Source organism: Mytilus trossulus, chromosome 6 (genome assembly GCF_036588685.1).
Source record: "Mytilus trossulus isolate FHL-02 chromosome 6, PNRI_Mtr1.1.1.hap1, whole genome shotgun sequence".
Lineage (NCBI taxonomy): Eukaryota > Metazoa > Mollusca > Bivalvia > Mytilida > Mytilidae > Mytilus > Mytilus trossulus.
Window position 1 is genome coordinate 4,493,000 of NC_086378.1, and position 27,990 is coordinate 4,520,989.

Consider the following 27,990-nt stretch of genomic DNA (forward strand, 5'->3'; position numbering starts at 1 on the left):
ATGAGGCAGCAACCCAACAGAGACCACAGAATATAACAATCAATATTATCATACAGAGATGTAAATCTTTCAACTTCAAAATGATGAACAAACCCATACCATAGAAAAAGCTATTAGATGACATTGATAATTGATCTGCACATACTTCTGAAGGGACAATAAAAATGGCTCCTTTATGCCTTCAGTCATGAAATTAAACATTTTAAAATTTAAAAAAAGATTCAAGTTTACATTGAAGGAAGAAAAAGAACCAAGCATAGCAGAATTACATCACCAAAAAAAAAGACTATTTCTTGTATATTGGATTTTTTCTTTAAACTTATGATTAACATCTAAGGAAACACATGTAACTTTTCTACAGGTTTGTATGTCAAAAACCAAAACATAATTCTACAGCAGTGATTTCTTTTTAAGAGCTAGTAAAAAGAGTTTTAAAAAAACATGTTTTTTTTGCTAGAAAAACATTTATCCTGTTGAAACTAAACATATTGATATCTCTACTACAACTGACTGTTTTCTTTTTCAGTTTTTTGATAGTTCAATAAGATTACAAGTGCGGACAGAAGACAAGGGAATTCCCCCACTTCACAGCAAAGTACTGGTCAACATTGATGTTACGACAGGTGATCAGCCTGCTCCTACATGGAATGACAACTATAACGGTCAAAGCTTTACCGTAAATGAAACAGAACAAGTGGGATACAAAATAGCCACGTTTTATGCTTCGTCTAATGTACCACCACCACTAGATGGCGTTTCATTTGCAATAGTCGATTCCAACGGACATCCTAGGCAATCAGCTGGAAACTTCCGTGTTGAAGGAAGGGACAATCACATGAATTTACGATTGAATGGACCATTGAATTATAAGATAAACAATACTTATACACTACGTCTCAGAGTAACTGTAAGTTTTAAGAAAGATTTACATAAAATGGTAGACATTATAAAATTGGACTGTTAGAAAAATCAATTAAATCACAGTAGATTTATTTATGCCAAAAACTGAAAATAAGACCAGGGATCTCGATGGCCTGTTTAACAATGTCTTGCACCATCGTTCAAATGTCTTGCGCCATCGTTCAATTGTCTTCTGCCATTGTTCAAAACTGTGATCGATTTTATAGCCTGATGCCATTTTATTAGAAATTTTAATCAGATGCATGTAATTGCATAACCCTTCAGCCTTTTTTATAGTATAATCCAATACAGTTCTAACGCCTGAGGGATAACCGGATTTAGATAGCTAATCGTTTGTACCTGAGCTTGTACAGGTAGATCAACACACCAGACAGGAGAATATTATCTGAAGATAAACAATTTATTTGTCGAATTATTTAACTTAAGTTTCCGCAAATGCTTATAATAATTCAGATTAAATAAATAAATTAATAATCCAGTTACAAAGTTTAACAAGTTGAACACGTGCTTTTATTTTGACTTACGCAATTAACATCCCCCTTTTTAAGAAGTACAAAATAAGACGTAGAACAGTAATTATTATTTCATCGCAAATAACTCGAGTACTGCTGTATTGTAACGATAATTTAGAATTACTTTAAAAGTTAAAAAGTATTTTTTTTTAATATATTGTATCGTAATTCCGAATTCATTTCATATTTTACAAGCAAATTGATACATCCGCGCTTCCGGTTTCTATTCAGACTCGAAAGATGCATGTTGCATAGCATTGATTTGCTAGATAAAGTCATTAAAAACCTTTTCATTTGACAACGTCTGTTTTACAAATCTTTTTAACCTTTTAAATAACCCGTACGATTCGTTTTGTCGTTACCGGCTTCTGCAAACCAGCCATACGGGTAATGGGTTCATGACTTCTGAATTTGACAAGTGTCCGTGAAAAATAGGCTCCACATGATTTTTAACCCCCATAACAATTACCAAAAAATAGCAAGAAAACTACATTGGGACCTTCCTGATAGCTATTGGTTATTCTCGACTAAGTGAAGGAGGGGGCATGAGGGCTTGGCCTTTGAAGGGTTACAAACAGCAATTATTGAAAATATATATACTTCTATATAGTATTTATAATGAAAATTCAAATAAATATAATTCAAATAAGCAATGAATTAGCATGTTCACCTATCCTTATGTGGAGGGATGAAATACATTACATCACGCTACACTGTACGGCGTAGATACGGTTTATAATGGTGAAAGTTCCTCCATGGTTCAATTTTCATTCATGGAGATCCCTGAAGACTCAGAAAAATTATATTAAGTCCATTAATTTTTAGATAGATCAGTAATAACATACATGTTTTACTGCTTTTAATTTTATGATCATAAATTGAATTGAAATAATTTAGCGTATGATCTGCATGCACACTAAATATGTTCTGGATTAATCTTCATCAGATTTGCTTTAGAACAAGTTTTAGAATTTTTTTATTTTTATATCTTTCATTTTTTTCAGAATCAAGGCCTAACTCCACTTTCACAGGAAATGCGTGTAACTATTAATGTCCGTGACATGAACAATGAAGTTCCACAGTTTGAAGGACTAGACCCCAAACTTGCTAACTTGTTCCGTGGTAGTGTCCCAGAAAATGAACCATCTGGAGTTTCAGTGTTTACAGTGAAAGCTGTAGATGCTGATGCAGATCTCCCAAATAATCTGGTGAGTTATTTCCCTTTATGTGATTTCAATATTATTTTTTTTAAGGTATATGTTTAGATATTTTTTTTTGAAAAAATAATAATGAAAAGTAAAACATTTGAACACAGAGAAAAATCTAAACCAAAAATCTCGAAGCATCTGGCAAAATCAAAAGCTCAGACACATCAAACAAATGGATAACAACTGTCATATTTATTGAATTAATTAACTGAAACACTTTTTGGAAATAGTTAAAGATATTTATAGGGATTTAACATGCTTACATAGTGATACTTTGAAATTCAACTTTTAGGCATAATATTAATTTTCTCTTAACTTATGAATCTTGCATTGAAAATCATAATATTTTATATAAAATCAAAATTAAAAATTCATTTTTCCAGGTATACTATAGCTTGGTAGCAGACAAGAACAATGCCTATCTAAAGTTCAGAATTGACCAGCAGACAGGTCTAATTACCACAAACACCACGTTTGATAGAGAGGAAGAGAATGTCTACTTTATAACTGTAATGGCTAAAGATGGTATTAACTCTGATATTCCTTATCATGAACCACCCAACACACCTAACAGTGGTAAGTGGTTAAATATATAACACAAATGGCGGTTAAATAAAAATAATTTGTATGGTTTAAGGTTTATCAAAACCATGAACATAAATCTGAGATTATTTTTTTTTTAAACTAAAAAACCTAATATGTAAATTTTCTATGAACCAGGAAAAATTGAAATCCAGAAACAAAAGTCTCATTATAACCAAAACTATGACAGCATTTTCCTGAACAAAACATGAACTTTTGCCATTTAAATACAAATGCTGTAACAGGGGTCTTAATTTCTAACCTTGATTCACATAATTCTAAAATAGTATGTGGCATCCTTGAAAGTTGTTATGTATTAAAATTTGTGGTTTTGATATCAATGAACCAAAAAATCTTTAAAAGTTTGTACCATATTTATTCACAATAATGAATTTTCATGCAGAAGTTTGTGGTTCTCTGCATGTACTACGGTGTCTTCAAGCAATGAAAACTAGCCATCGTGATATAGCCAAAGGTGCTGAAAGAGAAAAAAAGTGATCATTACATTTGGAGCAAAACTGAAATTTTATATTTTTTTGCAGCTCAAGCTCAAGTTCAGGTTATTATTGGAGATAAGAATGACAACCCTCCAGTGTTTGAGAAACCTCTTTATGAGACAAATGTCTTTGAACAACCACCAGATAGTAGTAAATCTATAATCAGGGTACAGGCTACTGATAAAGATATAGGTAAGTTTTGATCAGAATCATCATAAAGTGGTTGGGACATAAGAGCCATAAGTAGTGGAAATCAATGATTTTACCACAAACACCCCATGTATAAGCTGTTACTTCAAAATTATTCATTTTAAGGTTTGTGCATCTTTTTTAATATTTGTAATTTATATTTCATCAAAACTCACTTATTAACATATATTAGACATACAGTAGAAAAAACATGAAAGATCGTAAATGCATAGAAGCTTTAGAAAATGATAAAGGAAAGTTCTCACTATTGATATTTTTATAGTAGAGGTTAAGATCCTTAATAATTACTGAGGTTATTCATGTGCCTAAAAAGTAAAGCTTTAATCTAACTTTTCAAGTTGAAGTGACAATATCTGCCATCCTGAATAAAGTAACTAATTACTTTATATTATAGCTGATACCTTGACATACTCTATAACCAGTGGTAATACTGATGGTGTATTCAGTATACGAGGGAAGACTGGAGATATCTATGTGGCCAGAGATCTGGATTATGAGACCATGTCACATGTAAGCTTTGAGAGGACATTTTGGTATTTTATCAGTTAATGTATAATTTGCATATTGTTGTCATATGTTTCTTAAATAATCTTTGATAGTTAAGCTTGAGGTAAAAAAAAAAAATGAATTTAAAAAAAAATGAGATTTATAAATCGATAGTACTCTTATTATAGGCAGCTCTGTTTGGCAATTTGAATTTAAGGCAAAAAACTTCAGATACACACCATAATTCGGTAAATGTTGAAACATACTTTATGTTAGTATAATGCAGAGAGGCTCTATTAGTTTAAAAAAAAATGTAAATATTTCAAAGGATTTTTTACAGTTTTTAGTTGGTATTGTATTATTTTATTATTTTTCAGACGTTCACCCTAACTATAACAGTGAGTGACAGTTTCTATACCAACATGACAACAGTTATACTCCATGTACAAGATGTCAATGATAACGCTCCAGAATTTACAAAGTCAGAATATGTTATAACATCTGTTGTGGAGGAGGAAACCCCACCCCGGGGAGGACAGTTTCTTGTTCAGGTAAATATATATATGTAGAGCACAGGTATTATTCCATCAAATCATGTTACGTCACATCTTGTGTCATACAAAGAAGTGGTATTACTCCTTCATTACACAATTTCAAACTGGTTGTGAAAGATGAATATACAACTTTATCAATTTACAAAAAATGATACATAATGGGTTGATTTTGAAAAAAGTATACATCCATTGTCACTTGGCTTTACCTGACGTTCTTAACTGCAAACTTTATAATTATATAAAACATAACCAGATGGACAAATATTCCTATTAAACATAAATATTACAATTTCACTATGTAATGGGTTCCAATGTTTGTTTATAGGTTGGTGCAACAGATAAGGACACCGCCAGAACCACAGATTTTGTATACAGCATTAGTAGTGATGACAACAAACCTAACGATCCAACATTCTCTATAGAGCCTAAAACTGGTAGGATCTTCTTACTCAAGTCCTTAGATAGAGACTTGCCAAAGGGACGAGCAGAGTACCAGTTTAATGTTCTAGTTGTGGATGAACCTAACTCGGCACAGTCTCTGATAGGTTATGCTTATGTCAAGGTCAAACCTATTGACATTAATGATAATCGACCAGAGTTTACCACAAACTTGACAGGTTATGTTCCAGAAAATTCTGCTAAAGGTAAGGGACTATATCTATGGTTAAGTAAATCTTTGTAAAGCATTAACTTATATTAGTAAATTTAGATTTTATTGAAGAAATTTTGGTTTATAATATATCTTTCTGAATAACATTCTTTATTAACTACTATAGCTAGAGCACAAGATAGCCTTGAATATTAATGTTGCATTCAATAACTACAGATGATATTAAACACAAATTCATCATACCTATATCAATTATAAAATCATTGTCATATCATATAAATGTGTATAAACATCAAACCATCATTTATATCTGCTGTTTGCTGCTTGTTGTTTATGCATATCTGTGTAGGAATATTACATCTCTGAGGGGTTGGACAGGGGTAATGACATACTGTAATGAGGGAGGGGAGTCAAGGGGAAGAGAGAAAGTAAAATAGGGACATTCTGGGGGATTCCCCCCCCCCCCCCATTTTTTTCTGGGAGTTGGAGAGATGAAATGGAAGCAGAAGAGAATCTGTAGTCTAGCTAGATAATTTGTAATCAGGTCCCTCTGTCCATCCCTCATCTGTTGCTACAGGAGGCTTTAGACATTTTGAATTTTTAGATTTTAGAGACAAAGTATTCGGTATGTATGGTGTTGTGTGCTTTTCAAGGTCAAGGCAGATATTTTTACTTATCAATTGATTTTGATTTTTTGTACAAAGAAAATGCAGCATTTTTTCCATTCCTCATGTTTATTTGCAATTGACTCTGTCCTGATTTTGCTTACTTTCATCTGTAACTCGCCACAAATTTTTCATACATTTTTATGATTTTATGAATGATATGTTAAATAAATATAATGCTTGTATTGTACACTTTAGTTTTGCCAAGTTTATTCATTTTTGTGATGAAGTTTTTATTTATTCATTTATTTACTTATGTGTAAAAATAAGGAGATGTGGCATGCTTGCCAATAAGACAAAAATCCACCAGAGAGTTAAAACTAAGATGCATGTTAAGGCAAAAGTAGGACACTGTACTGCCTTCAACAATCAGAAAGATATATATTTAGTCAGATATAAAAGGTCCTGAAATGAAAATGTTAAACATTTTAAACAAGAAAACTAATGTCTGAAATAAGGGAGACCCAACATTTTGAAAAATCAGGTTCGTCTCGTTAAATTTTCCTTGAATTTTGACATAATATTAACTTTAACCAGTTGACTAAAATATAATAGAATTCCAGAAATTTGAACCACATAATTTACATGAATAATTTCATTTGGTACAGAACAGTTTGAAAACACTAAATTTGATTATTGAGAACTTGATTTCTCTTTACTTTCTGTCTGAGGTCAATAAAGAATGTGGCAGGGGTACATTTGTATATGCCAATTAAATATCACATATATAAGATATTATAAATATATATTTCTATCATCTAACACACATCCCTTCACATCAGTTTTACACAAGTATTTGTGCACATTGTTTTTTTTTTTAATGGTGATTTAGTCTTTTAGGTATTATATTTTATGAAGTACTGGTACAATGTTTCTTTGTTTCACTTTCAATATTGATCATCAATATTTTTGATAATTTTCTTTAAAAGTTTTAAATAACTTCAGATAGCTCACAACCAGTTTACAACATAAGCTTTTTATTGATTTCTGTAACAATAATATTTTCAAGGGAAAAATATTGGAACCCTCCCAGTGTATGAAAAATCTAAATATGATTTTAGCTTTTCTTGCAATGACTGCTGACTATATCTGTTGATTAGTACAACTTATTGAATTTATAACTATAAATATATGAGTGAAGTGTCTAATTGTAGGTAAGAATGTGATGACAGTGCGAGCTAATGACGTGGATTATGGCAGAAATGGAACGGTCCATTATATGATAGGGGACAATCGTCCAGTGGATCCAGAAACTTCCATGAGTTTATTTCTAATTGATAGAGAAACAGGTCTTATTACGTCTAACACCAACAAACTGGACCGTGAGACATTAGATCGTTATTATCTCCCCATTGTGGCGTATGACAATGGTGTCAATCCACAAAGCTCCACAGCTACTGTGACGGTCGTGGTTACAGATGAGAATGACGAAAGGCCTAAATTTCTACAGAAGATTTACCGTGTAGATTTGTCAGAGAGTCAGTTAAGTGGTCCTGTGGTCTCCGTCGTGGCGACCGATGATGATGTTGATGACAATGCTAAGCTTACATACTCCATTGTGACACAGAATGATCTGAATTTTTTCTCCATTATAACATTACCATCAAATGATGGAGTAATAACAGTCTATAACGTAAGTTTACACGAAATATTTTGACTACGATGGACTCTTTTTTCCTTCATCAATATTTTAACTTTATAGAGTAAAATACCATAAATAATTCTTAACTATTAAATTTGAGAATGAAAATGGAGAATCTGTCAAAGAAACAACAACCCAACCAAAGAGTAGATAACAGCCAAAGGCCACCAATTATTTTAAAAAATTCACAATAAAAACCATTGATAAGTGACAAGAGAAGTATGATATAATTAAAACATTGCCAAGCCTGTTATTTATATGCAACATTTCATAAAATGAAATCTTTTAACTCTTGGATCATCGATACACTGTTTATATAAACTAACTTTTCTGAGAGTACGAAAATATTGAAATTAAGATAGAGAATCACAATTACAAACATGCAATAACATAAAGACAAATATTTAAGAAAAAAACAAATTTCTTGTGTTATAATTTAAATATATGTTGCATACACAATTGAATTCATATTTTTCTGTATTTTAGCCTGTTGACTATGAAAACAGAGGCCAGCGTTTCTTCAACCTGACAGTAAAAGCCAGAGATGCTAATCCTAACCATTTTGATATCGCCCATGTTGAAATTACAGTCACTGATGCTAATGATGAAAAACCAGAATTCCTCAAGAAAGTAGAAGTCATCACAAAGGATGAAAATATCCCAGAGAATTCATTGTTACACACCTTCTCAGCACACGACAAAGATAGCCCGCCAAATAATGAATTTACGTAAGTTACAAATATCTCAGAGAATTCATTGTTACACACCTTCTCAGCCCATGATAAAGATAGCCCGCCAAATAATGAATTTACGTAAGTTACAAATATCTCAGAGAATTCATTGTTACACACCTTCTCAGCCCATGATAAAGATAGCCCGCCAAATAATGAATTTACGTAAGTTACAAATATCCCAGAGAATTCATTGTTACACACCTTCTCACCACACGATAAAGATAGCCCGCCAAATAATGAATTTATGTAAGTTACAAATATCCCAGAGAATTCATTGTTACACACCTTCTCAGCACATGATAAAGATAGCCCACCAAATAATGAATTTACGTAAGTTACAAGTATCTCAGAAAAATAATTTACTGCTACATACCATCTCACTACACCATTAAGATAGTCCCTAGATAATAAATTTACCTAATTTTAGGATGAACCCATCTCAGAGATTGTTTGATAAAAACAGTGTATCAACTAAGATAAAGATGGTCAATCAAATGATGATTTATATAAGATTGACAAGTAACTGTATGCATTCAACATAAGGCCTCAAAAGCCAAAAACTTCTGGTATAAGGTTAATAACTTTATCTTGGAAAGTAACTTAACATTCTCAACAAATAATCAGTTTGGCCAAGACTTTAAGGAGTAGTGTTAATACCTTTTGATTTTCACTTCAGATTTTCAATAGCTGACCATGCAGACAGGTTTTATGTAGAACAGCATGGAGACTATTGTATGGTCAAGATACAGAATGGACTTGATGGTCAGACATTGGACAGAGAGACTAGTGACCAGTATACAGTTAAAGTTCTAGCAATAGATAAAGGTATGATAACCATGATAACACTAGTGTATTTCAGAACATGGGCATTTTGTAGTTAGTGACAGTAATAAAATGATATTTGATCTTAAATGTGAATTAAGAATTAGTTTCCATGTGGGCAACAGGCTCTAAAATAAAGCAACCAAAAACAATGATGCAATGTAATCATTTAATCTGCAAAATATTATCTCAAAATCATAAAACTTGTGACCAATCAAAATTATTTTTATAGGAATTCCAGCACAAACAGGAACTGCCACATTGTATATCAAAGTAACAGATCTAAACGACGAGGCACCAACCTTTGCCAAACAGTATCGTCCAATCGTAATGGAAGATGAGGACCCATCACATGAACCAGTCATTACTTTCAGTGCCATGGATAGAGATACCAAAAAATATGGTCCTCCATTTAAGTTTGAGTTACCGCCCTGTAAAAATCCTACATGCAATGAGAACATCAACCGTATGTTTAGTTTGGAGTTTGATCCAAGTAAGTTTTAATTATGATTGTTAATTATGTTACTTTTATACCCTATTCTGACCTGGTCTTTGCTCATGAACATTTTACTTAAAAAGAACTATAAGTATATGAAAAGAAGGAGAGTAGAGCTATACATCAATTAGACAGCAACCCTGTGACACAAATAGATAAACAAAGAACATCTATAATTTATCAATAGTTTGATACAGTCTAAGAACTAAATTTACAATGAACAAGAAACGATTATTTCAATTAAATTTTCACAAAATAATAGTCAAAATGGTTGACTGCTTGATAATTGTATTCAATGCAAAATATGAGAATTCACTTTTGTGACTTATTGGGAAAGCTTTTCTCTACATGTTTTAGTTCAATTAACATTTAATTTTTCTTAATTCTTCATATTTTATCTATTCTTTGTTTATCTCTTAAGATGGAGATGGTGGAAATGGAACAGGCAAAGTTATGGCCCTTGGGAAATTTTTCCGTGAAGAGCAGAAATTTTATTATTTACCAATCATAATGAAAGACATGGGAGGTAACAACCGATTATCAATGACAGGAACGAGTACGCTGACCATAGAGATTGGAGATAAAAACAATAATCAACATTACGATGGATTCAAGGAGATATTTGTATATAATTATAAAGGTATGTATAAACCTTGATGACAGCATTGGTAGATTTTCAATACACTTTCTCACACAAACAAGTTTGAAATGTAAACATGCTGTAACATGGACATGGTATAATATGCCCTAGTTGATTGGGTAAGATCTTGTGACATCGATCATAAAAAAAGTATACAGTTACTATTTATGCTAAATCTACTTTCAATTGTTGAATTTTAAGAGAGCCTTTTACCACATTTTGAAAGCATATGTAGAAGTGGGATTTACTTATTTACTTCTGTGTTCAACCTTTTCATGAATCTTTTGTTGCCTTTTTCTCAGGAACTACAAATCAGACTTTTTGGTACCAACCTTTGTGTACTGTAAGATGCATTTTCACATCCATGGCTCATCAACTTTCTGCTTACCAAAGTGTTTATTATTTGTTTAATATTGCAGGTTTGTTTGGAGACATAGAAATAGGCAGAGCTAATGCTGAAGATCTAGACGATTGGGATCATAAAGATAAACTCTACGTCTTCAAAGGACCAAAGGCAATGGCACAGTTCTTCAGGTAAACCTTTCTATGAAATACAATTCTTACATCAAATTTTTGACCAAAAAAAATTGTGTTCATAAAAAATTTTAAATCTAAAAAATTATGATGAAAAGAATTGATAAAGTAGAAATAATTAAAAAAAAAAATTGTATGTTTAAAATTTACACATAAAATGATCATGTTTTATCATGGTAAAAAAAATGCTGACATATATTTAGAAATGAAAAAATAAACCACATTAAACTGGCAAGTGATAAGCTGAACAAGTTCCAGAATGAGAAATCTTGCAAGATCTTGTGGCATGCAACATATTGCAACACAGTGTATGTGGTCTTCAACAAGGAGCCTTCGCTCACTCCGAACAGCAAGCTATAAAGGGCCTAAAAAATGAGTGTAAAACCATTCGAACATGGAAAACCAATGCTCTAATCTATATTATAAACGCAAAACACTTATGAACCACATCAACAAACAACAACTACTGAACATCAGTTTCCTTCCTTAGGACAAGTGCAAACAAATGCAGCGTGTTGAAACGTTTTGATAGTTACTAACCTTCACCATTAACTGAAACTATAGTAAAACATCACAACATAGAAAGAAACACTGTAAAATATCAATTGAAATGGCTTAACTCAATCAAAAGACATATTAACACAAGTGAACAAACACTAAAAAATAAATTTGAATAACTCATTGAACATAAAACTTTGTTTCTTTCAGTGTAAATGAAGAAACTGGTATGATTACCATGAAGAAAGGGGTACCAGGAGGGGTATTTGATTTTAAGGTGACGGTGTATGATCATGTCGTGTTTAATAAGAAGAATGCAACAGCCTCCATTAAAGTAACAGTAAAGGAAATATCTGATAATGCTGTGTACAGCTCTGGTTCCATTAGATTAACAGGTAATTGTAAGGAACGTAATTGTGGAAATTTTCATGAGGTCCTTTTAGTCTCTTAAGCCGTTGCATTAAAATCTATAATATAATGGTTGCACAAATAATTTCCAATATTGATATGAAGGATTCACATTTATTTTGATGCACAAACTTAACCCCTGTACGTAACTTTTGCATTGAATTCATGATTATAACATCCTGCAAAATAATCCAATCTTCTCAGTACATATAGTAACCTTTCCTGGATCCTGTAAAAAAAAAATCAAAATTTTAAATGGAAATAAGCAATAATTTTGAATAATTTTAAAGCAATGCTTTATTTTTGTTTCAAACTTTGATTAAAAATAATTTCAAATTTCTGGACAAAATGGGCATCCCTTTCAGAATGTAATCCTCAACTTTGCCAGAGTTTGAGAGGATTTATCCGGTGGTAATTTTCAGTTTCCAGCTTAACTATTTGACAAGATAACTGAATGTCACTGAAGATGAATTCCATTTTGTTTAACAATGTGAAAGCTATAGAGACTTAAGGAAACAGTTTAATATACCTTATTATTATAGACGTCCATCTTCGTTCAAATTAGTGCAACTTCTCAGCACTGAAAATGTAAAAGATTTGCATAATTTGTGTAAATTCTTGTTTAATGCACTTAATCATAGGACCAAACTGTTATTGATCAATACTTGATATTTATTTGCTTCTCTGATGTATTATGTCATGTTGTGTTATAGAAATGTATTTGTATTAATTGCACTGATAAGCATAATGTGCTTAAAGTAATAAAGAATTGAATTGAATTGTAAGTGGTTAACAAAAATTTCTAGCTAAAAAATCAAATTTATCTGAAAATCTATATGCAAGTGTTGAGCATTGGTGATTTATTACTTTATTTTGTTTGGCTCATTGCCATATATATCACATCTTTTACTGTATATACAAATCTAAAACAAACATAACAGAATCCTGATCATTTTAGGTATAACAGCTGAACAGTTTATGGAAAAGCCATCCTACATGGACTCTGCAGGTAAAACCCAACATTCAGAGAGTAATTATGAGAAATTTCAAAAGAAGTTAGCTGAAAAATTAGGGGTACCAGTAGAGAATGTTGATATATTTAGTGTGATGGACAATAAGACAATGCAGTATTTAGATATCAGATATGCAGCCCATGGTTCTCCTTGGTATCCTCCCAGTAAAATAGATGGCATTGTTACACAGTATAAGACCGAGGTTAGTAGCTGATATACTTGTATGTGTTTTGTAATAATAGGCTTATTTGTTTTCAGATATCTTTGATACAGTAAGTCATATGCTATGAATGGTTACTTAAGACAATTTTAAACGATCTCTTGTAACATTACAGAGAGTTAGTTTTAAGGCGTTTTTTTTTTGTAGCCATTTATAAAATTTGTCTTGGAAATTACAAGATTATGATGGAAACTATGTTCTGTAGATTAATAGTTATTTGTACTAGTTCCTGTATTGGTGGGTGACACATTTAAATGTTAAACTACAGAGCTGCAAAACATTTGACATTTTGTGGAATATTATTCTATAGGGACTATATAATGTTAAAGAAAAGGAATACCAGTATTGCATTTGAAGGACGAGCAGTATCAACATCAAGTACAGTTTGGCTTTACTTTAATATCATTTTAATATTATTTAAAGACTGCTACACTAAAACACCTAACACTTTTGTTTTATTCCTTTCTTCAGTTTGAAACTGAATCTGGAGGTAATGTTGCCATGGTGAATATAGACGAATGTTTGAAAGAGATATGTGACAGCGGTGGATGCTCCAATGTTCTGTATGTGGATGAGCATGCCCCAGTGATGATCAACACTAAAGGCAAATCGTTTGTTGGCATAGGAACAAAGATCGTAGCTGAATGTCAGTGTCTGGCCAAAAACTTCTCCAAGCCATTATCATGTACAGCTGGTTATTGTTTCAATGGAGGAACTTGTTTTAAAGATGACTTTGGTGATCTGAGGTATAAAATATTGTAATGTTGTACTACATGCTCAAAATATTTTCGTGTTTAAATCGAAAAATTTTGATGTTGTTTTGGAAAATTTATTGATAATTTGATTGGAACAATTGATAAATTTTAAGCAATTGTTTTAAGGTTTTAGACTTTACACTCTGAATTACCTCAAATTTGCACCAGTTGACATAATAATGTTTTCAAACCAATCATTTTATGTCTGCTACATTGTATATTTTCTGCAATGATTTGCAAAAATAATAATAGAAGACACTGAATCCTGAAATGGCTAACAATCTCAAACATGTTGAATTTAGTTTGGATATTTTATGTACATTGAAATTTTTATGGGTGAGTAAACTTATTAAAAAAGAATTGACCATATATTTTCTAAGAGGTTGTGTGTTTTCATATTGGCTATTGACATGATTGAGAAAATTTATCCCCTTCATGATTTTATTGAAATTGAAAGGAGGCTTTGAGGTAGTCATAATAGTTAATATTTTTAACACAAAAAGAATCTATATATTTTCAGCTGTTCATGTCATAGTGAATTTAATGGTAAACGCTGTCAACAGACCCACCATAGTTTTAACAGTGGTTATACAGTGTACCAGCCATTGGCCCAGTGTGAGGACAGTACAACTAGTATAGAATTTGTCACCAAAGAAAAAAATGGACTATTGTTTTATAACGGTCCTGTGGATAAGATTAGTCCAGATCATCCTAAAGATTTTATCTCCTTGGAGTTAAGAGATGGGTACCCTGTGCTGTACATTAATCATGGAACTGGTACCTTAAAATTACAGTTGGATGGAAAAGGAAAAGATGGTATAACAAGAATGAAAGGGTTAGATGATGGGACCTGGCGTCGTATTGATCTTATAAGGAAAGGACAGGTCAGAATTATATTTATTTCAAATGTTTTATTTTTTTAAATTCAGCTGAGTTTAGATTCCAGTTAAACAAAAAGAAGACCACAGTATTTTCTATATTTGGTTGGAATGGAGTTTAGCCAATCAATGTTCTTCCATTTCATGTGAGTGGAGGAGGGGGTGAAGATTTAATTTTTTTATAAAGTCGAATTCATTATAGACACTAACACTATATCAATCTATATAACATTGTAGAGGCATGCTTAATTGATGGTTTTTAGTTGAAGGTTATACAGATAGAAAGTTTTCTTATGGACATGATGCACATAAATCCATTCAATTTTATTGCTGAAACATTTAAAGAAAAAGATTATCTCATTAATTACAATTCTGTTGGTTAATTATTGAAACTTTGTGTGTCATAAAAACATGATGTTTCTCTTATCTAACTGTAAACATCATTTAAATTTAAACTTAAAAATTGATCTATATTTTTAGCATGTAACTATGATTGTGGACCATTGTGCATCAGCCACCTCTGGAAGTACCCGGTCTCAGGACAGGAAGTCATGTGAAATCAGTGGAAAAACACTGGGACGAAACAAATACCTGAATGTGAACACGGTGTTACAGATGGGTGGACGATATAGTGTACCAGCCTTCCCTACAGGGATCACAAACCACAGATTTAATGGATGTATAAGGAACTTCTACCACAATGGAGAGGTAAAGAGCAGTCTTGCTTCATTCAGAAATTTTCAATAATTTCAATATGAATTGACATTCAACTCTTAAATAAATCCACAATGGACAAGTACATACTATAGACAAAAATGAAAACATCACTTTAAAAATTTCATTGGGCCAATTGCTTTTCTAGATTTACCTTCATCAAAATTATTTAAAAGCCTAACTTTTGTAAGCCAACAATGTTTAAGGAAATAAACAGTTGGAAGAGATTTATGACAAAAAAAGAACCTATTAAAGAATAAAAGCCAAATCCATTAACTGTTATTTTGCCTGAGATAGAACCTAGAATGTATAATAGAACATAGTATGATCTTTAAAATTGAAAATGGAAATGGGGAATGTGTCAAAGAGACAACAACCCGACAGTAGAAAAAAACAGCAGAAGGTCACCAACAGGTCTTCAATGTAGCGAGAAATTCCCCACACCCGGCGGCGTGATTTACAGATTGAATCTTTGAAATCAAAATTTCAAGTCCATTAAGATAGGTGAAGAATTTACCTTCACTCTTTGAATATAAACTGGATCCTTAACTGTAAATAATATATATTTTCAGCTATATGACTTGCATACAAGTAAGAATCACCCTGGAGAGAATCACCAGAATGGCTGTCAGAGGGAGGATGCTATATGTGGTCGAGCTTCAATCAATAGTGTGTCTAAATGTGGTCAGCATGGGACTTGTGAGATGGTCAACTGGTATGACAATGATGTCCAGTGTGTCTGTAATCCTGGGTATAGACCTGTAGATAAAAACTCTATTAGATGTCAGCTTGGTAAGTGTGTAATCTGTGGAAAATATTCTATCAAAAAGTTAATACTATGGATGTCTTTATTTGAATGGGTGCCATCCTTTGTGAATTTAAGAAAAAAATTGTCTTGTTGATACTTGATTTCATGGTTTTGCCAAACAAGCAGATATCCCTTTAAGAAATTTATACTTCATTTAACATTTAAAAATGTGTTCCACTTTTACCCAGAAATTTCATTAAAAAAGTAATTGCTAATTCCAGAGGGAACCATCCACCTTCAGCATGAAAACTGACAATACAATAGTCAATTAAGATTGGAGATAAACACGAAAACCTCTGTTCATAGTTGAATTGGACAGGTTATCTATCTGGTCAGTCTTGTTTGCTGCCATATAAATAAAATCTTAAATAAGTCTCTGAGGGTTCACATGGCTTAAATTGTACACAGCAATATGCACAGTTCATTTATTTTTTAATTTACTTAACTTGGAATTCTATAAATATTTGTCTATCTTTTTTAGCAACCACTGTGAGAGATTTCAATACTTCTGCCTTCATGGTATGGGATCTAAAGGACCAGTTTTTAACGAGTAGACATCCACAGAAGTTAAGTCTACAGCTACGATTTAGGACTAGAGATTTTGATGGAGGAGTATTATTACATCTTCCTTCCACTGGAAATGAATTCATTACACTGGAGGTAAGATCTGGATCATCTTTAAAATGAAGTAGACTCCTGGCAAATGCGATAACCAAAATGTCAGCCGAAAATATCCCATTATCTGATATATTCTAAAAGAACATCAATAAATGAAATATTCATTCAATATTCTACAATGATAAGTATATAAAAAAGAAGATGTGGTATGATTGCAAATGAAACAACTATCCACAAAAGACCAAAATGACACAAACATTAAGAAACTATAGGTCACCAAACGGCCTTCAACAATGAGCAAAGCCCATACTGCATAGTCAGCTATAAAAGGCCCCGATAAGACAATGTAAAACAATTCAAACAAGAAAACTAATGCCCTTATTTATGTAAACAAATGAATGAAAAACAAATATGTAACACATAAACAAACGTCAACCACTGAATTACAGGCTCCTGACTTGGGACAGGCACATACATAAATAATGTGGCAGGGTTAAACTTTGTTAGCGGAATCCCAACCCTCCCCTAACCTGAGACAGTGGTAAAACAGTATAACATACCCTATCTGAGATGTTACTAGCCCTGACCACTGCTATATATAGGAAAGGGCTGGAGTGATTCTTATCAGAACTTTAAAAATCTTTATATCTCCACGATATTCAAGTAAAAATACTGCAAAAGCATGTTATAAGAACTGAAAAAGTCTATTATAATTTTTACAAGAGCATTAAATGATTTAAATCTTTAAATTGTAATCATTTTTATTTTTCATTTCAGATTGTCAATAACCATGTCCAGGGTAGATATAACTTAGGAAGCCATGATAGTTCTGTCAGTAATGTTATAGCATTGTCAGAAGCAGTGGCTAACAATGGTCAGTGGCACACTGTCACACTGACCAGGTCTGGACAATGGATTCAACTTAAAATGGACAGTGGTGAAGGTCGCTTCTTCAATGAGACTTTTGACAACACATATAATGGAAAGTCCTTTATGTTAAGTAGAGACAGAATTGTGTCTGGATCCAGAGTAGTGTGGGATCCCAATGCAAGATTTGAAGCAAGAGGACTTAGCGATAGTAAGTTTAAGTTAAATATGGTGGAACAAAAATATTCAGGTGTTTTTCTATATATTTTTTTCTAGAAATTTAGGGTTAATGTCACCTCCGTTATAAGAAAAATAAAAAAAAGGATTTGTTTTGTTTGAAAAGTCCCTTATTTGATTTGATAGATAAAATCTTTCCTATTTTACTTTGCATTGAAATCTACATCGAATGTCACATATATTGCAACACAAGTAGTTGGAGATTTTCAATTCAAAATTATCTTATCATGTATTTGTTTCTTTCAACCCAGCCTGTGTAACTGACATTCGAGTAGACAACAAATGGTTCCCTATGAAGATGGAGGAGAGTACCGAAAGTCCTGCCGCTGTGATGACAATCAGTTCTAATGTCAGAATGGGATGTTATCGACCTGACTGTAATGGTGTTGTATGTCAAGCTGGGAAACCAATCAGAAAAGAATGTTATCCGTTGTGGGGCACCTACGAGTGCAGGTAATAATATTTGGCAATACTACGTAGATACAACTGATGTTTAATAAACAATCCTCGATGTTGTTTTCATTCTGATTTTGTTCATGTACACTAAAGTTTTTACTTGATATGATTAAGTTCCGACTTCCCTCACCAATAAAAAAAATGCCACCAAGAAATAGCCCAAAAGCCATCTAATTATTGATGAAGGGAGAGAAAATAACAAACTATTGAATAAACATGACATACTATATCTTCACAGTAAACAGTTCGAAAACATCTTTGCATCAACACTTTTCTATTGTTACGACCATATCTTGACCTCTAGCGGTAGGTATGTTTTTGATGTTTTTGATTTCTATTGTTACAACCATATCTTGACCTCTAGCGGTAGGTATGTTTTTGATGTTTTTGATTTCTATTGTTACAACCATATCTTGACCTCTAGCGGTAGGTATGTTTTTGATGTTTTTGATTTCTATTGTTACAACCATATCTTGACCTCTAGCGGTAGGTATGTTTTTGATGTTTTTGATTTCTATTGTTACAACCATATCTTGACCTCTAGCGGTAGGTATGTTTTTGATGTTTTTGATTTCTATTGTTACAACCATATCTTGACCTCTAGCGGTAGGTATGTTTTTGATGTTTTTGATTTCTATTGTTACAACCATATCTTGACCTCTAGCGGTAGGTATGTTTTTGATGTTTTTGATTTCTATTGTTACAACCATATCTTGACCTCTAGCGGTAGGTATGTTTTTGATGTTTTTGATTTCTATTGTTACAACCATATCTTGACCTCTAGCGGTAGGTATGTTTTTGATGTTTTTGATTTCTATTGTTACGACCATATCTTGACCTCTAGCGGTAGGTATGTTTTTGATGTTTTTGATTTCTATTGTTACGACCATATCTTGACCTCTAGCGGTAGGTATGTTTTTGATGTTTTTGATTTCTATTGTTACGACCATATCTTGACCTCTAGCGGTAGGTATGTTTTTAATGTTTTTGATTTCTATTGTTACAACCATATCTTGACCTCTAGCGGTAGGTATGTTTTTGATGTTTTTGATTTCTATTGTTACGACCATATCTTGACCTCTAGCGGTAGGTATGTTTTTGATGTTTTTGATTTCTATTGTTACGACCATATCTTGACCTCTAGCGGTAGGTATGTTTTTGATGTTTTTGATTTCTATTGTTACAACCATATCTTGACCTCTAGCGGTAGGTATGTTTTTGATGTTTTTGATTTCTATTGTTACAACCATATCTTGACCTCTAGCGGTAGGTATGTTTTTGATGTTTTTGATTTCTATTGTTACGACCATATCTTGACCTCTAGCGGTAGGTATGTTTTTGATGTTTTTGATTTCTATTGTTACGACCATATCTTGACCTCTAGCGGTAGGTATGTTTTTGATGTTTTTGATTTCTATTGTTACGACCATATCTTGACCTCTAGCGGTAGGTATGTTTTTGATGTTTTTGATGTTATTGGATTGTTATCTTATTGATATGTACCCACATCTTGTTTTCATCTCAATCTATCAAGTAAACTTCTGTGTGTTCCATTGAATATATTTATATTTTTTTATGTTTAGATGTCCAAATCACAGTACACCAATATCTAGTGTTGCCTGTGATAAGATTCTTTATTGTAAAGCAAAGAACCCTTGTTATTCTGGAGGACAGTGTATAGAGCTCCCATTCCCTAAGACATTCCGTTGTAAATGTCCACCTGGATGGACAGGAGAACTATGTAATCAACAAGCCATTGCAGAGGTAGCACAAGGAGGGGTCACCACAGAACTACTGGTCATTATATTTGTCAGCATATTTGCAGTATCATGTAAGTATGATTTATTACAACTGCACAATAATACTCTTCAGGTTATACGATACAGTTTTGATCCTGTATTTACAGTTTGATAAAAATTTCCATATAGGCTATATACAACATTAAAAAAATTACACTATTTACAGTTTTATAAAATTTGGTTCACATTTTCTCCCTGTAAAATAAAACAAAATGTTGGTTTAAAAAAAAAGGGTCCTTGCACTCATTTTTGGGGAAAGACGGCTTCAAGCCGTCAATCCCCTATGGGGTTGACCAGAGTGACACTCCCTCACATCATTCATTTTGTTTTTATACATGTTATAGTGTGGGAAAACCCCCCAACAAATCTTACTTAGATTGAAGAACAGGAGACCCAGAAATGAATAGTTTGACTTTAAACACTTTTTTACACAATTCCCTTCTGTTTCTCACGAAATTATCGTATCTTGAACTCTCCTTTACACTATTTACGTTTATTTTACAATCCGGAAAAATTAGTATGACGAGATAATCTAAATATATCTACCTACATTGTATTTTATAGTGACGTCATTCTTGGAAGAAGCAGGGATATATGCTTCATCAGTTCACTGGTTATTTAAATCATTCTTAGAGATCAATCACTAATTACAAATTTGTATTTGTTAAATCTAAACATAATATTGTTTACTGTAGATGATTTAAACATCAACATACAATACTTTAATTTGTAGGTCAACAACTTTCAAAAGAAACAAAGATCGTGGGGTTACATGAGACAGGGGAAAGAAACGATTTTATTAATTTTTTTTGGTCTCACTAATCAGAGACAAGAAGCGTAAAAAAGCGACAAGACGCGTCAAGAAGACTATTTAGCGACAAGAAAAAGTTATTCTTCTTGTCGCTTCTTGTCGCTAAAATTCTTCTTGTCGCTAATTAGTGAGAGCACTTTTTTCTGTAAAAGTTCTGAGAATCTTCCTCCAAGTCAGGAGCACCTCAATTGATGAGTAATTATCCACTAAAATAAAAGTTAATGTATTTAAACACTTCAAATGTGACATTTCATTGGATTAGTAGTCTTCTATTAAAACTAAATTTTTGTGTACCTTCATAATCATTATAATGGTAAAAAAAAATAATAAAAATTTGCATTTTTTAGTTTAAACATATTTATTATTTACAAATATTTCAAAATAAAGATTTGGAAACAAGCTTCACACAGTTAACATCACTCATATTGTTTTTTTATAAGTACCTGTTTCCCTGTGATGAGAGTTGTAACTCAGAACTTTAGCAATGGAAATTTAAAACTGAATAGATTTTTCAGTCCACACTTTCTAAAGAAAAAACTTAAAAATTCAAGAGAACTGTCACAAAAAATGGAAAATGGCCCTAGCCTGCAGTTCAGTGGTACACAATCAAGATTTCAAAAAAATATTGTAGTTGTTGTGAAATGACAGAATTCAGTTGAGTTTTAGATAATAAGCTATCAACTTAAATCAAATGTTTAGATTTAGAAGATGCAGATCTCTTCCATTGGTCCAAATTGAATCCTAAACTAAGGAAATGAAATTACATAAACAACAATTGATTTCAATATTGTCAACCTTTCTACATGTTCTAGCTGTTCTCTTTTTCATTCTTCATATGAAAACTATCAAAAGATACCCCCCCCCCCCCCCCTTCCAAAAACATAATTAAATAGAAACAAGGGCCGTCTTTCCCCTCAGAGCTATTCAGCTCTTTGATTAAATTAAATCAGTTTGAATGATAAAAATCAGTCCAAAAATGCATCTTTTCCCAGTATGTCATAGTTTGATGTCGCGAAAATAACATTTAACGTTAGCAACGTCATTACCTCCCCTGTAACTGTATGCCCTTAAGCTTGAACCTGGCAATGATGTCCTTTTCCCTTGCCTACAAAGGTCCTTTTCAATCAAGATGTCAAGGTAATAGAGGTAGGCATCACCCCTGAATTGCTGGTCATTATATTTGTCAGCAATATTCGTACAAACTTGACTGTATCATTTCAATGATAGCTTTAATTATGTTCCTGTTAATAACATATTTAACTGCATATTTTCAGTGATATATTTAATCAGGTTCATGTTAATAACAAACTTAACTGTATATTTTCATTGAAAGGTTTAATAGCCTACCTGTTAATAAAAAACTTACCTTTATTTTTCAGTGATAGCCTTGATAGCTTTCCTGTTAATCACTAGGTGTAACAAGAGAGAAGGAGATAAGTCTATACTGTATGATGATCAGTATGATGACATCAGAGAAAATGTTATTGATCATGACGAGCAAGGAGCAGGTGAATTATAATTTTAAAGGGGCATTAGCTGTTAAATTCATGTTCACTAGTCATTTTTGGTGACCTTTATAGCTTACTGTTTGATGTGAGCCATGACTCCATGTTGCAGACCGTAATTTGACCTATGATGGTTTTTATGCCCCATTTATGGGCATTATGTTTATGGTCTGTGTGTCTGTTCATATGTCCATTCATACACCTGTGCGCATTTGTGAAATTTAATTATGCATCCTAATTTCTTCAAAAAATGCTAAAATTGTCATTGATACCTTTATCTCACATTTATTAAGTATATTTTCTTATGGAAATAACATAGTAAGAGCTTCTTACTCTCTTTTATGCTTTGCAAATGTACATGGAATTTACCTATCCGTCTCTGGTCCATGTTTTACCATTTTCAAGATTACATTCGGTATTAGATTTAAAAACATACTATTTATTTTACATTGACTTCATTGAATGTTATTTTGATTTTAATAGGTGAAGAAGACAAAGACATTTATGATGTTTCCAGATTACGTAGAGCAGATATGCCATACATGGATAAAGGTTACATGTTACTACCTAATGGGAAAGGTAAAATCACATCTTGTCTTTGTATCTAATTTAAATAGGTCAAAATGAGGTGTCAGCTTTATGTAGTCAATGAAAATTTTCATTGGATGTTCTTTAATTTACTCTATAAAAGCACATCACTTGTCCCATGTTTGGGTAACATGATGCAAAATATATTAGAGAAATGCTAACTTGTCATTATTTAAAAAAAAAAAATATGTACCATTACAAAAAAAGAATGAGAACCACATGCCTAGAAATGCTCATGCTTGATGTGGTATATGTTACTCAATAGTTGTCTATAAATAGACAATAATAGTGCATTGACTTGACATATCAAAGATATAAGGATGAGGCTAAGAAACGGGTAAATGCGAGGCTGTGCCGAGCATTTTCCCTGTTTCGGGCCGAATCCTTATATGTCAAGTCAATGCACTATTATTGTCTTTATACTGCAATCTAAAAAAAACATTTTCAATTGTTGTTTAGTGTGTTTATGTTATTAATTTGATTTAAATATTTGGAAAATTTCCCTTTAAAAAGGCCTCATATCACACTGGCGGAGAAATATACAGCATGATGAAATGAACATCATTACCTGTTGAAAACTGATAACTATGGTGAATGAATTGGTTTGTTTACAGACTAAAATATCAACAATAAACATAAAACATAATGAATTATAGGTTGCAAACAAAAAATATTAAAAAGTGAAATATGGTTTCCCAAAAATTGTAAAAGAAACAAGTTTGAGTCGTTAAATGCATCGTTGTTTACATTGGAAACAAGAACAGGTTGAAGAGGTTGTATGAATAATTAAATATAATTTCGACAATTTCTATCTAAATATTCATGAGTAAAAGTGATATCAGGTCAGTGACTGTATATGACATAGAAATATACGGTTAACACATTTTGACTGCTCAAATAGAACGAGTGCAGTATAAATTCTTATAAGTGGCACTTCTTTTAATTATCTGGTTTCTTGTTTGCCATAATAGAAATTATACAAAACTTTCGTACACAATCAGAGTTTCATGAAAAAAAATGTACCACTTTTTCACAGAAAATACGCCAGTGCAAACACAGATATATCTAAAACAAACAAAAAACAAAAAAAATGTATATGTTCATAGGCTTAAAAGTTGATTGTTTCCTTTTAATTTTAGGTCCTTATGGAGAGGGTGTAGAGCACTTTATTCACGACAGACTAGACAAAGCAGATGAAGATGGTCCACCACATGATAACGTCATGGAGTTTGCCTATGAGGGTGGGGACACAGACGTTGGTTCTCTTAGTTCTCTTAACACATCAACTGATGGGGACCAAGACTATAATTATTTAGAGGACTGGGGTCCAAAGTTTTCTAAGTTAGCCAATATGTATGGAGGGGGAGAGGGAGAGGAGGATTTGTAGCATGAGATGACCAAAGACATTTGCACCCCCTTATCATTACATTGTATCTAGAGGAGATTTAATCTCAGATCATCTTAAACATTTGTATAAATCAACCTGTGTCTAGGGAGAGAATTAATGTATTAACACAATGAGATCAAATCTCACAAACTTATGTGTCACAATCAACCAGTTCATACATGTTAAACTCTAGATGCAACATACACAAATACACCATTCAGTTTTTTACATGAACAATTTCCTTTGTAAATATGTAATCAAAATCAACCAGTTTATACATGTTAAACTCTAGAAATGCACCAATCAGTTTTCTACATAAAAAAATCCTTAAATATGTGATACAAGAAGATAAACTGTTCTTATGTAAAGAAATGTTAAAGCAACATTATAAAAACGGAATAAACCAAAATGACGTTAGAAAAGTCTGTCTTGTTGTATTCCTATATTTAGTCATGCGTACATAAACTGGGAAAATAATTTAACATTCCGAAGAAAAATACAACAGAGACAATGAACACAATTTATGTGAGATCTAAACTAAAGATATCTCTGTTCAGTTCTATGGGTATATTAAATCCTTTCATGTTAGTATGTTATTACATGTAAAACAATACTGATATATATTGCTTTAACTCTTATGAAAATCAAAGCTGTATTATACAACTCAGTGTTCAAGAATACTTTAACTCATAATATGACGTCCACTTGTGAAATGACATTTGTACATCAGAATTGAAGACATGAAAGATTTTGTAGAGAAGAAGGGTTATTTTGTTTCAAAGGAAGTCTTTACAAGCAAAGTTTTAATTAATCATAAAGCTTTATACCATTGTTATATGTGATTAAAGATTGTTTAGTTTATATAAATGAAAGTTTTGACATCAATCATGTTTCGAATCAATCATGTTTTTAGAAACATGATATATCAGACCAAATAATTTCACATGTATTTGAAATCAAATTAAATGTGATGCTGTGTTACAACATATAATCATTATTATTATCATTGTCCAAATGTTTTCTATTTTTGATACCATCAAATCATACATCGAATGAGACATTTTTTGCCTTTCATGAATTGTTATAAGACACCCAATTAATGGTCCAGTTCTATTTTAAGATAAATGGGTATTTTTGCAAAATGTGTATGGATTGTAAGGCTTTTTTTTTACATCCAAGTATTAGCTTTCTAAAGAGTCCTGTAACCCTACTTTTAATACTTTATTCAATGTTTAAAAACTTGCAAACCTTCCATACATTTGTTTTGGAAAATAACCCAGTTTAAAAACAATCAGATAATATATGTCCTTTTGATTATTATACCCCACCTAGCCATAGACTTACGAGCCTAATAATTTCTTGCCGATGATTACCGTGGTTACTATATATGTTGTACAAGTAGTAATGCCTTAATTTGAATGTTTTTGGCCAAAATGTTACTAAAAATAACATTACAAAAAAGTGCTGTCATTTAGCTCAATATTGCTGTTTGAAATTTTAGTTAAATATTTGTGAATACACTTGTTAGATAAAAAAAATTCCTAATTAGCAACAAAAGCAAATTTAGATTACAGAAATAGATTAGGTTGTGAGAATAGTGCAATATTACATAGTCGTGTTGTGTTGTATATTTATATTGTAGATTTTTAGTTGCAATAACTCAGCAATGTAAGTTGTCTCTATAAGTCAGTATTATTTTCAAGGTTGTGGCAATATTTTACATTTTTTTTTTCTAAAATATTTTTTTGCAGATTTTTCATTTGATTTGTAAATGCTAGAACTTATCTGTTAGCCTTTGCATAGCTGAAGTAGCATTAACCTTCCGTCAATAAATCTATTTTGTAATAATTTGTTCTTTAAATTAATGTTCAGGTTGTAGCCAGCTTTTATAGGTACATGTTATTTTCATATTATAAACTTTCTAATGTGAACCATGATGATAAAAAGATCTGTATTTATATAGAATATGAAATGTAGAACATAAACATGCTCCAATACCAAAAATGAAGTACATTTATTAGAATTTCATGTGCTGTTTGAAATTATCTTAATCACATAGGGGTAATTAGCATTCTTCATATACATATCAAGCTGTCATTTGTCAAAATTGTTCCACAGAGATATCATCGTTTGTTGTTTTTTATGATGTATGTATAGTTTTGAAATTCTAAACTCTGCAGTTCTTTGTATATACTGCAAGAATTTGGAGATATAAGTACCGTGAGAATGTATACATGTTGGAAAAAAAGGTTGTGAAAAGTTTGAATTTTATAGTTAGAATTATGTTTGTTTTTCTTCAGATCGTATTATGAATGTAGTTAAATCTTTGCGTTTCTGAATTTATTGATTTTGTTGTCTGTCCTTAAACCTATTTCATGATATGTCATTTTACCAAGTATCTGAAATTAGATTGAATACTTTTACATCAAATTAATATAAATGTGCTTTTTTTTATTGTTGAAAGACTGAATAGTGATCTCTACAGGTCATTTGGGTATTTTGTCATTTGGTTGTGGTCTCCATTCATTCATAGTTGCATTGCAATAATTAAATCAAATATTTAATTAGTTCAGAAAAATTGAAACATTTTGTCTCAGATTTATAATGTTGAAAGATATTATAGAACTTTAGATTCTTCCATTATTAAGACTTTCAAAATCGCAAATTCAAAAAAATTGGGTGTTGTTTTCTGTATAATTGCTGTTACACTCAAATTTACATAAAGTTAAGTATGAATGAAGTTTTTAATATATACAGTGTGTGTTTGTGTAATAATGTGCTTTTGTACATAGGAAAGAAAATATTTTGTGAGCCAATCAAAATAATCTCTGTTTTCATTAAAACTTTATTATTCAGTTTAAATGATTATCTTTTTAACTTAAAATGTCTTTTCCATCATTAGAGAAGATTAAGCACAATTCTTGTGTGATATTGGGTGTGTTTGGATATACGCCTGAGGCGGCCTATGGTTACCCATAGGTACCTATGGTTTGATATTTTGTGTATATATCCAAACACACCCGATGTGTTTGGTGAAAACAGAGATCTTTTTGATGTAAACATGTTGAGCTAGATATTGTGCAAGTTATTGTTAAATCATTCATATCTTATTAATAATTTATTCATTTTAATTATGATTTGCATGTTGTTATTTAAAATCATCCTGCATTCCACTTTATAAATTAAATGAAGTATGTGTCCTGTCCTCAACTACAAGCATCTGTCTCTACGTAGAACGTTGATTTTTTTCTTTACTTACAGAATAAGTATTGAGATTAATTGTGTGATCTATTCAGACTACTTTAATGGAATATT

The 27,990-nt window shown here is 31.8% G+C and overlaps 1 protein-coding gene across 1 annotated transcript in view; it reads left to right on the forward strand.

Moving 5' to 3' along the window:
* LOC134720622 (neural-cadherin-like) overlaps nt 1-27,391 on the forward strand; it is a 57,282-nt gene extending 29,891 nt beyond the window's left edge. The window contains exons 10-35 of the mRNA XM_063582981.1: nt 527-907; nt 2,438-2,641; nt 3,025-3,217; nt 3,766-3,912; nt 4,325-4,440; nt 4,794-4,967; nt 5,296-5,614; nt 7,400-7,878; nt 8,374-8,615; nt 9,298-9,446; nt 9,676-9,936; nt 10,361-10,579; nt 10,999-11,113; nt 11,822-12,006; nt 12,978-13,234; nt 13,724-13,998; nt 14,528-14,891; nt 15,366-15,593; nt 16,172-16,391; nt 16,889-17,067; nt 17,803-18,103; nt 18,381-18,582; nt 20,169-20,416; nt 22,575-22,703; nt 23,184-23,279; nt 24,428-27,391. Of these exons, the coding sequence (XP_063439051.1) occupies nt 527-907; nt 2,438-2,641; nt 3,025-3,217; nt 3,766-3,912; nt 4,325-4,440; nt 4,794-4,967; nt 5,296-5,614; nt 7,400-7,878; nt 8,374-8,615; nt 9,298-9,446; nt 9,676-9,936; nt 10,361-10,579; nt 10,999-11,113; nt 11,822-12,006; nt 12,978-13,234; nt 13,724-13,998; nt 14,528-14,891; nt 15,366-15,593; nt 16,172-16,391; nt 16,889-17,067; nt 17,803-18,103; nt 18,381-18,582; nt 20,169-20,416; nt 22,575-22,703; nt 23,184-23,279; nt 24,428-24,675 (5,931 nt within the window). The 3' untranslated portion in view covers nt 24,676-27,391. The remainder of the gene's footprint in view (nt 1-526; nt 908-2,437; nt 2,642-3,024; nt 3,218-3,765; nt 3,913-4,324; nt 4,441-4,793; nt 4,968-5,295; nt 5,615-7,399; nt 7,879-8,373; nt 8,616-9,297; nt 9,447-9,675; nt 9,937-10,360; nt 10,580-10,998; nt 11,114-11,821; nt 12,007-12,977; nt 13,235-13,723; nt 13,999-14,527; nt 14,892-15,365; nt 15,594-16,171; nt 16,392-16,888; nt 17,068-17,802; nt 18,104-18,380; nt 18,583-20,168; nt 20,417-22,574; nt 22,704-23,183; nt 23,280-24,427) is intronic.
* Nucleotides 27,392-27,990: the final 599 nt, after the last annotated feature.